The 11,078-nt window shown below is 38.2% G+C and overlaps 1 protein-coding gene across 1 annotated transcript in view; it reads right to left on the reverse strand.

Moving 5' to 3' along the window:
- LOC113936877 (ankyrin repeat domain-containing protein 26-like) overlaps positions 1-11,078 on the reverse strand; it is a 101,932-nt gene that overhangs the window by 54,957 nt on the left and 35,897 nt on the right. Inside the window, 2 exon segments of the mRNA XM_035721905.1 lie at positions 6,869-7,023; positions 10,009-11,076. Of these exon segments, the coding sequence (XP_035577798.1) occupies positions 6,869-7,023; positions 10,009-11,076 (1,223 nt within the window).

Genomic DNA, 11,078 nt, shown 5'->3' on the forward strand with positions numbered 1-11,078 from the left:
AATATCAGGTTTGGACACACTGGAAAGCTAGTCATCAAAGGCTACTTCAAATGCAAAGACAGCAATGCAAAACTTCAAAGAATATAAAAAGTCAAGGATATAGGACACCAAATCTTCCAGTAATTGATCTCAAACACATGGAGATCTGTAATTTATCCAAAAAAGAATTCAAAATAGCAGTTTTAAGGAAACTTAATGACCTACAAGAAAACACAAAAAGCCAATTCAGGGCTGCCTGGGTGGCTCAGTCAGGTGAGCGTCTGACTCTTGGTTTTGTCTCAGGTCATGATCTCAGGGTCATGAGATCCAGCTGTGCATCCTGCTTGCACTCAGTGCAGAGTCTTCTTGTCCCTCTCCCTCTGCTATTCCCCCCACTCACACACACGCTCTCTCTAAAATAAATAAATAAAATCTTTACCAAAAAAAAAAAAAGCCAATTCAATAAAATGAGAAAAACACTGTATGAATAAAATGAGAAGTTTAATGAAGCGTTGGAAGGGAACCTGGGTGGCTCAGTCAGTTAAGTGTCTGACTCTTGATTTCAGCTCAGGTCATGATCTCAGGGTCGTGGGATCGAGCCCCGGGTCGGCTTGAGAATCTCTCACCCTCTCTCTGTCCCTCCCCCGACCTGCTCTTTTCTCTCTCTCCCTCAAATAAATATGTAAAATCTTTTCTTTAGAAAAGAGCTGGAAATAGTAAAAAAGAATTAAACAAAAATTCTGGAGCTGAATAATATAGTGAATGAAATGCAAAAAAGCAATAGAAATCACTGACAGGAAAATGGATCAAAAAAATCTGTGAATTTAAAATTTTCAAATTTTAAAACTTTCAAATTATCCAATCAAGGAGGTGAAAGATATGTACACTAAAAACTACAAGACTTTGATAAAAGAGAGAGCAGAGACACAAATAGGAAGATACCTCGTTGTTTATGGTTTGGAAAAATTAATATTGAACATCCACATTATTCAAAGCCATCTACAGATTCAATGCAATCTCTGTCAAAATTCCAGTGACATTTTGCACAGAAATAGGAAAAACAATCCTTAAATTTGTATGGAACAAAAAGGACCCCAAACAGCCAAAGCAGCCCTGAGAGAGAACAACAAAGGTGGAAGCATCACACTTCCTGTTTTCAAACTGTTACAAAGCTGTAGTCACCAAAACAGTATATGGAACCTGCATAAAAACAAACACAAAGACCAATGAAACAGAATCAAGAACCCAAAAATAAACCCATGCATATAGTGAAGAGAAGAAAAGATAATCTCTTCAATAAATGATGCTGAGAAAACTGCATATTCACATACAAAAGAATGAAACTGGACCCCTAACTTACATCACTCACAAAAATTAACCCAAACTGGATCAAAGACTCAAATGTACAACCTTGAGCCATAAAACTCCTACAAGAAAACAGGGAAAACACTCCCTGACATTGATCTTGGCAATGATTTTGGATATGACATCCAAAGTACAAGCAACCAAAGCAAAAACAATGGAACAATGTTTCTCCACAGCAAAAGAAACAAGCAACACTCTAGTTCCATTTACGTCAAGTATAGGGGAAGGAAGGGAAAAATAAGATAAAAACAGAGAGGGTGGCAAACCATAAGAGACTCTTAACTATAGGAAACAAACTGAGGGCTGCTGGAGGGGAGGTGCGTGGGAAGACGGTGTAACTGGGTGATGGGCATTAGGGAGGGCACTTGTGATGAGCATTGGGTATTACATGCGAGGGATGAGTCACTAAAGTCCAGCCCTGAAACTAATAATACAATATATGTTAACTAACTTGAACTTAAGTAAAATCTAAAGAAACAAGTAACATAATGAAAAGGCAACCTACAGAATGGAAGAAAATATCTGCAAACCACATATCTGAAAAAAGGCTAATATCTAAAATATATGAGGAATTCATACAATTCAACAGCAAAAAACAAATCCTTCAAATAAAAACTCAGCAAAGCACCTTTACAGACAACTTTCCTCAGAAGATATGCAAATGGCCAACGGTACCGAAAAAGGGGCTCAACATCACTATTCATCAGGGAAACGCAAATCAAAACCACAATCATATATCTATCACCTCACACCTGTTAAAGGGCTTTCATCAAAAAGACAAGAGATACCACTGGCAAAGATGTACAGAAAAGGGAATCCTTGTACACCATTACGGGACTGTAAATTGGTACAGCCGCTATACAAAACACTGCGGAGGTTCCTCAAAAAACTAAAAATAGAACTATCATATGCTGCAGTAATCCCATTTCTGGGAACATATCTGATGGAAACGAAATCATCATCTCGAAGTGGTATCTGCACCCCTGTTTGCTGCAGCATTATTTACAATAGCCAAGACAGGGAAGCAACCTAAGTGTCCATCAGTGGATCCATGGGTTTAAAAAATGTGGTATATATTTACAATGGAATATTTTAGCCACAAAAAAGAGGGAAACCTGCCATTTGCGACAACAGAAATGAACCTTGAGGGAATTATGCTAAATGAAATAAGTCACACAAAAAGACAAATACTGTATGATCTGACTTACATGTAGAATCTTAAAAAAACAACAACAAATTTACACCCTGCTGCTTGCCAGGGGTAGGAGGCTGTGGGAAATGCGTAGATACTGGCCAAAGGATACAAACTTCCTGTTACAAGATTAGTAAGTTCTGAGGGTCTAATGTACGGAATGGTGATTGCAGTTAACAATACTGTATTATATATTTGAAAGTTGCTAAGAGAGTTGCTAAAAGAGAAATGATAATTATGTGAGATGATGGAGTTATTAACACTCTTACCATTTTACAATATAAAAGTGTATTAAATTAATATACGTATACCTTAGACTTACACAGTTATCTGTCAATTATACCTCAATAAATCTGGAGAAAATTCAAAAATACTCATCTGTCATTATATATATCACGCAAAAATAGCAATAACCTGGTTAATTTTGTTTGAAAATAAAAGGATTTGGGGGTGCCTGGGTGGCTCAGTCGGTTAAGTGTCTGCCTTGGCTCAGGTCATAATCTCCAGGTCCTGGGATCTAGCCCTGCATGAGGCTCCCCACTGAGCTTCTACCTCTCCCTCTGCCCCTCCCTCCTGCTTGTGTGCTCACTCTCGCTCTCTTTCTCTCTCTCTTACAAATACATTAAAAAAATTTTAATTTTTTTAAAGAAAATGATTTGGTGACTTTTGTATACTTTTAGCCAAGTATTTAATCCTAATATAAAAAGCTAGATTTACCAACAGAAAATTATAATTACTTTTTCATGGACTAAATGTATGCAAGAGAATATTAGCAGCATATAGCTACCTAAATTTACAAAAAGAATGAAAGTTCCCACAGGAGATTATTAATTTAGGAATTGAACATGAGCCCCTAAGAGCACTGGAAACAAAAACAGAGCTAGCAATTATTGTTTTAAAACTGTTACACAGATAACTCTTCTAGTTAAAATTTAACATCCAAAAAAGAAGGATCTTCCTGAAGGCAATTATTAAACAATTCTTTTTAACCCAAATCTCAAAAATAAACCTATAATTACAGAATATGAAATAGCTTTCATTTTGAACACAGTTGATCGAAGCAACTTTTAAATAGAAAACATCTAGTTAAAGTCACCTCAAACCTGGGGGGAGGGGGACCCAAATATGAAGCCACGGGAAAAGAAGCCAGCACAACCAGTTTTAAATGTGTGTGACTGATCAACGCCCACTGGCCTCACTCACCAACCAACCAGTGTCAGCTCCTCCCTTCTCAAAGAAAGCCAGTAGGAGACAAAACCATTCCATACACATGCCTCACGTGCCAACCAATCAACAACAGTCTCATCCAAATTACCATGGTGTTTCACATGATGACAAACCACTTAATTCTCTGAAAGTCCCCCAAACCTTAAACTCTACTCTTCCCAAAACCCTATATAAGAATAGCAGACTGCTCTGTCAGAAAAGACTCTAAGTGACCAGCATAGGTCTATCTTACTAGTAGCCAATAAATTCCAACTTCATCTTTTTATTTCAGATATTGAGGGCTCATAATCTTTTGGCAAGAATTTTTAAAGTCCTATAATTTGCCACCATATTTCGTTTTCCTTAATAAAATATAAATGAAGTTTGCTATTCCTCTGATCCACTTTACCATAATTAAAACTAGCATAAATACCAGTAAAAGAATAAATAGCAAGTAACCACAACATTGGGCCCCCCAAAAATAAAAAAAAATGCATACAACTGACAGATTAAATTGTCAGAATGGACCCATATCAAACTTTCTTTTTGTTTAAGTGAGAGTATTATGTTAAAAAACAATACATGCAGGTGAAACTCCATGCACTCAATAAACATTTGCTGAACAGAACTGTATACGCTAGGACGTTTTCTAGGCCCTGAGGACGTGGCGATGAACAGATAAAAATCCTACTCATGAGAGAAGTAAACACAATAACAATAAACTACACAGGCAAGATAGTACTAGAGGAGGAAAACTAAAGCAGAGAAATCAAATTTTGATGTGCCATAGGGAAAGAGGTAATCAGGATAACCAAGAAAGGCCTTGCTAAGAAAGTAACTTTTAAGCACAAAATTGAAGGGGAGGGGGGAAAGGAAGGAGCAAGGAGCAAGGAAGCCATGAGGGTATTGGAGGGAAAAGCACTCCAGAGTCAACAGCAAGGACAGAGGGATGCTCGAAGTGTTTGTAGTGAGGGGGAAAAAGTGAGAAATTCAGTGTGGCTGGACAGCGTGAAAGGGACAGAAAATAGGAGTGAGGCAGTAAGGGATAGGGAGAGACCAAGATGAACAGATCATACAAGGCCTTGTAGGTGTTACAAAGAACTCTGGCATGTACTCTGAGTGAAATAGGAGGCAACTGGGTTTTGAGCAGAGGAAGACATAATCTGACTTACATTTTAATAGATCCACTGTGTTCAGAATTAATGGAAACAGAGAAAAGACAAAAGAACAAACAAGAAGACCAATTAGTTAATTATTACACTTATACACACAACAGATGATAGTGGCTTGGTCATGGAAGATGTGTTTGGCTTCTGGATATATGTTGAAGGAAGACCTGACAAGATCTGCTGACAGATTAGATGTGACATGTATGAAAAAGAAAAAGACATGAGTCAAAGATGATACCAAGTTTTCTGGCAGAGCAACTGGAAGAATTGTCATTAACTCAATTAGGAAAGACAAGAAGGGCCGGTATAAGAAAGAATATCAGTAGTTCGATTTTGGACATGTTAAGTTCGTAAGACCCAAGAGCTATCCCAAAGAGACATCAAATAGGCAGTTTAATATGTAGGTCCGGAATTACACAGAGAGATTTGGGCTGGAGATAGAAACTTGAAGATCATTAGAATACACAAGAGAGTAAAAGTCAAGAGAAGGAAAATCAAGGACTGATTCCTGGAAGATGTCAATGTGTAAGTAAGAGGTGGGGGATGAGGAGAAAGCAGCAAATCAGGCTGAGATGTACAGACTAGGAAGGCAGGGGGAAAACCAGGGGAGTGAGTGAGATCCTGGAAGCTCAGTGAAGACAGAATTTTGGAGGAGAGAGTTCTCCGTTGGGTCAAATATTGTTGATAGGTTAAATAAAATGAGATCTAAGAAATTATGTCTAGATTTATTAAAATGAAAATCAGTGGAAACCTTTGTAAAATCAATTCTGGAGTAGTGGGAGTGAAAATTACTAGACAGAATTCAAGAGTGAATGGGAGGTAAATCCGGATCAGTGAGTGTACATGGTTCTTTTAAGGATTTCATAGCTAAGAGGAAAGATCATAGATGATTTAATTTTCTTGTTTGGTTCAATCCTTACACAATGATGACGTAGTATTTTTGTAATATATTTTGTAATATAGTTTTTTAAATTACATACATGTAGCATTAAATGTTTTTGAAAACAATGCCAGACCAAGGGGGAACCTGGGTGGCTCAGTCGGTTAAACCTCTTGATTTTGGCTCAGGTCATGATCTCTCGGTTGTGCGATCGAGCCCCGCCTGGGGCTCTGCTCTCAGTGCCAAGTCCGCTTGTCCCTCTCCCTCACCACGCACTCTCTCTCTCTAATATAAATAAAATCTTTAAAAAAAAAAGGCAGACCAAGGCATTAAATAATTCACAAAATTATACAACCAAAAGACTCCTTAAAAATTTTCTAGATGTAGTGTATATATATATATATATATAACACTATATAACCTGATAATCATTTTTTCTCATGCTTAGAAAGACCACAGAAACACTATTAAGTTTGAAGAGCAATATTTCATGCTTGATAAAAATCATCTAACTCTAGGATATACCCAAAATAATTAGTCATATTAAAATTCTATAAGAGGGGCGCCTGGGTGGCTCAGTTGTTAAGCGTCTCCCTTCAGCTCAGGTCATGATCCCAGGGTGCTGGGATCGAGCCCCACATCGGGCTCCCTGCTCCGCGGGAAGCCTGCTTCTCCCTCTCCCACTCCCCCTGCTTGTGTTCCCTCTCTCGCTGTGTCTCTCTCTGTCTGTCAAATAAAGAAATAAAATCTTAAAAAAAAATAAATTTAAAAAAAGGACACCATATTTAAAATTTTTGAAACACACTGCTAAAATCACCCTTCAGAAAGGATTTACCAATTTCATCTAACAACAGTGTATAGGAATGCCTTTTTCCTCACATTTGCTAACTTTGGGTATTATTTTTTTAATAAAATATTTATCACAATGACCGCAAAAAATGATATCTCGTTATTTGCATTTTTCTGATTAGCACCCAGGACGGAATAGCCCTACTAAAAATATAAAATTTGTTAACTAGAATTTGTTTTATAGGAAAATAATAATTACCTACTATTTAAATATTGCTATAGGCTTACCCATCAGAATCTTCCTTTTTCCCAAAAGGAAAGAGGTGGTTTTCAGTTTTTCCACTCTCTCTTTGTGGAATTAGTCCAGCAGCAGCAGCAGCGACAACACACACGTTTTCGAATACTGCCATCCCATTACTTTGCTGTCTCTTCTTTTCATTAATCTTTAATGGAAATTTGATACTAAGGATAATTGTTACTACTTTATTCATTAAAAAGAACTTTTTGCATTAATTATACATTTTTTCAAGATTTTATATATTTATCAGAGAGAGAGCACAAGCAGGAGGAGGGAGGTGCAGACAGAGAGAGAAGCAGGCTCCCCACTGAGCAGGGAGCCCGATGCGGGACACGATCCCAGGACCCTGGGATCACGACCTGAGCCGAAGGCAGACGCTTAACGACTGAGCCACCCAGGCATCCCAGAACTTTTTTTCATTAATTATAACATTTGACTCTTAGTTTGTCATAATTTTAATCGATAAAAATATTTTGTGTTTAACTTTATCATTATAAATAATTGCAATTTTTATAAATTCTGCTTCATTTCTGTTTGAATAAAAACAGCAGAATTGGGACGCGTGGGTGACTCAGCTGGGTAAGCGTCTGCCTTCGGCTCGGGTCTGATCCAGGGTCCTGGGATCGAGGCCCGCATCAGGCTCCTTGCTCAGTGGGAAGCCTGCTTCTCCCTCTGCCTGCCGCTCCTCCTGCTTGTGCTCTCTCTCTCTCTCTCTCTCTCTGACAAATAAAATCTTAAAAAATAATTAATTAATTAAAACAGAATTTTCCCAAATTTGAAAAAGGGCTTTCTTAATTTTGTATTCATATCCACGGTTTGCTCCCTACCATTCCCCACCCCACCCCATCTGACCAGCAGATACAAAGAAATAAAAAGACAAAGACACAAAATGTGTCATCTTCTGTCCTTACCACCTGGATTTTGCAAAAACAGCCAGATTTAAAGGATGTGACATTGTGGTGCTCCAGGAACAAACAGAAGTTTTCCTCTTTCTACACTGAGCTATTTTTTCCCCAACTACCTTTTACAATTCTTTTTTTCATTTGGATCCTAGGGCTATCAAAAAAGTGACAGTGTTCATTAAAATATATGAACCAAAGTTCACCACAACACAAAAAGAACAGAGTGAAACTGTTAGTGTAGAATTTTGGGAAATGAGTAATGCTCCCCAAATTCCACATTCAAAAACCATAAAATTTTATAGCTAGAGGATATAAAAGTAATTATCAACTTTAATCCTGTTTTCCACTGATAAATGGGAGTAAAACCAAAAAAAGGTTAATTTGGTCCAAAGTTCCTAAAGTGGCATTACCTAGCATCTTATGGCACCGAAAGAGATGATACAATTCTTTGATGCTGAATCAGGTAAGTTATCAAACACATTCATTAAATTAATCAGATACATTAAAAGTATGACACTGGCACAGTAATTTCATATCTTAATTGGGGACACGGTGCTTAGCTACTTCTTCTTTTAAAGGAGGATATCTCTAGATTTTTGTCTATTTTTAAAACTCAATTCACCTCAAAAGTCCATTTTCTCCCTTCGAGTTAAATACTGAAGGTTTCTGAAGGTTTCTGCTACCTACATTATAAAAATCATACATGTCAAAATGTACCATACTTTATTAAACATAATATGAAGGTCTGACTCAACAGAAACATGTGAGAATGGTGACCAAAAAAAGTGGAGGGGGGCGCCTGGGTGGCTCAGTCAGTTGGGCCTCTGACTCTTGATTTTGGCTCAGCTCATGATCTCGAGGTTGTGGGATTGAGCCCCGCATCAGGCTCCATGCTCAGTGGGGAGTCTACCTACCTCTCTCTCTCTCTCCCTCTCTCCCTTTAGCCCTCCCCTTGGCTTATGCTCTCTCAATAAATAAATAAATCTTAAAAAAAGAGTCTGTTTTTAAAAAATGTGGAGGAAGAAAGTGATAATCCAAATATTTGTTATTAAAAATATCTCAACGTGGTCCTGTTGGAATTCTAAGTTCCAAGAGTACAAAGCAGAAAAGATTGCACATACTGAAACAATAAATAGGTTTAGCTGAAATATTTGTTTATATCTTTTCTCTTAGTCATTGCTTCTTTCCCATTTTATTGTTTATGGAAACGCAGTTTATATTTAAGCCAATAGATAAAAATAAAAACCCTAGAGATGGGGCACCTGGATGGCTCAGCGGTTAAGCGTCTGCCTTCAGCTCAGGTCATGATCCCAGGGGCCTGGGATGGAGCCCCATGTCAGGCTCCCTGCTCAGCAGAGTCTGCTTCTCCCTCTCTCTCTCCCTCTGCCTCTCCCCCGGCTCATGCTCGTGCACACACGTGCGCGCTCTCTCAAATAAATAAAGAAAGAAAACTTAAAAAAAAAACAAAACACTAGAGATTATTATATATTTTTTAAAGATTTATTTATTTGAGAGACAGAGAGCGAGAGCATGAGCAGGAAGGGCAGAGGGAGAAGGAGAGAGAAACTAAAGCACACTCCACACTGAGCACAGAGCCAAACGTGGGGCTCAATCTCACGAACCTGAGATCAAAACCCAAGCCAAAACCAAGAGTCGGATGCTCGACTGTGCCACCCAGACGTGCCAAGATAACTGCATTTTTTTTAAGTTTTTTTTTTTTTTAAAGATTTTATTTATTTATTTGACAGAGAGAGACACAGAGAGAGATGGAACACAAGCAGGGGGAGTGGGAGAGGGAGAAGCAGGCTTCCCAATGAGCAGGGAGCCCGATGCGGGGCTCCGTCCCAGGACCCCGGGATCATGACCTGAGCCGAAGGCAGATGCTTAACGACTGAGTCACCCAGGCTCCCCGATAATTGCATTTTTTAAGGAATTTTCTTTACGGTTACTCGGGTTCATGAGGTCACATGGTGCATAGCTAAATTCGTTCCCAAGTTCACATGCCACTTGGGAGACTGACGGAGAAACCTAAGGAAAACAAATCATAAGAATGCTTTCCTGCACTCCTATCATTTAGATAGCAGAAATAAGCTATTTCCGAACACAATCACGTATTTAGACAACCCCATTTTATACACGATCTCTTCTCCTAAGTGGAAAATCAAAATGACTCAGATAACTGATAAAGAGAAAAAAACAAAAGAGCAGCAGCAAAGTGAACCTCTTACCTCTTTTTGAAGTTGAACTTTCTCTTTTTCCAAATCCAGGAAGTCTATCTGTAACATGCCTATCTCGTTCTTAACCTTTTGAACATCTTGCTGTATTTCTTCTTTTAGATATACTTCTGATGTTCCGTAACTACATGGTGGAGAAGAACTCTCATTTTCTACTTCGGGTTCCATACTTCTATAGTTATTAGTACTGTCATTATCTGCACAGAATGGCTTCCGGAACAAGTCTTTTGTCTTCTTGTAAGTGTCTGTAACAGCAGAACTATTGTGCCTTTTTATTTGAGCCATCTGTCTCACCTCATTGGAGCTGGAAAACCTTTTGTCACAAAGGCTTTCCGAATGACTAGACTGAGGTATATGTCCCATCTCTAATTTAGAATTAGTGCTACTTTGGTTCATACTTTTTGCCATTGGCATGTCAAGCTCTTGGTCTTCTTTCACTTCAAACATAGCGAGTGGGTTCCTTACTTTTTTATTTTCTGTATCACTTTTAAAACTCTTATTTTTGTTAAAAACATGCTCAGTGTCTGGTTTGTGACCATTTTCACAGTCCGATTTATTTTCACTTAAAGTAAAATCAGAAGATGACTGCCAAGCATATTTGAGACTAGACGTTTTTTGTTCAGCAGATGCCTGAAATACTAGAGGGACAGGCACTGCAAATGTATCCCTTTTCTCACAATCGAGTCTGTCATTTGTCAAGTTAGAAGGTATTTCCATTACGTTTGCTCCTTCTTTAAAGTTACCATGTAGTGACTCTTCCTTAGGATAAGGAGGAATTTTGTGTCTTTGACAAGTTTTACCAAACTTCCGCTTTAACTCACTGGTGATGAGTTTTAAATTGTTTTTCCACTCTAATTTGCCTTGTTTGATCCAGAGTTCCTCATGCTTTTGCACAGGAGGATGTTCTGAATATACAGCTACACGAGCCTCTCTATCACAGTTCTTATTCATCTCTGGTTCTCGAGACTTTTTTTGCAGATGCAAAAGTGGAACATTAATTTGCTTGGTTTGATTTTCAGATGTCTTTTCTGCCAGGATACATGTTTGTAAAATAACTTTATCCT

The sequence above is a fragment of the Zalophus californianus genome, chromosome 9 (assembly GCF_009762305.2).
Source record: "Zalophus californianus isolate mZalCal1 chromosome 9, mZalCal1.pri.v2, whole genome shotgun sequence".
Lineage (NCBI taxonomy): Eukaryota > Metazoa > Chordata > Mammalia > Carnivora > Otariidae > Zalophus > Zalophus californianus.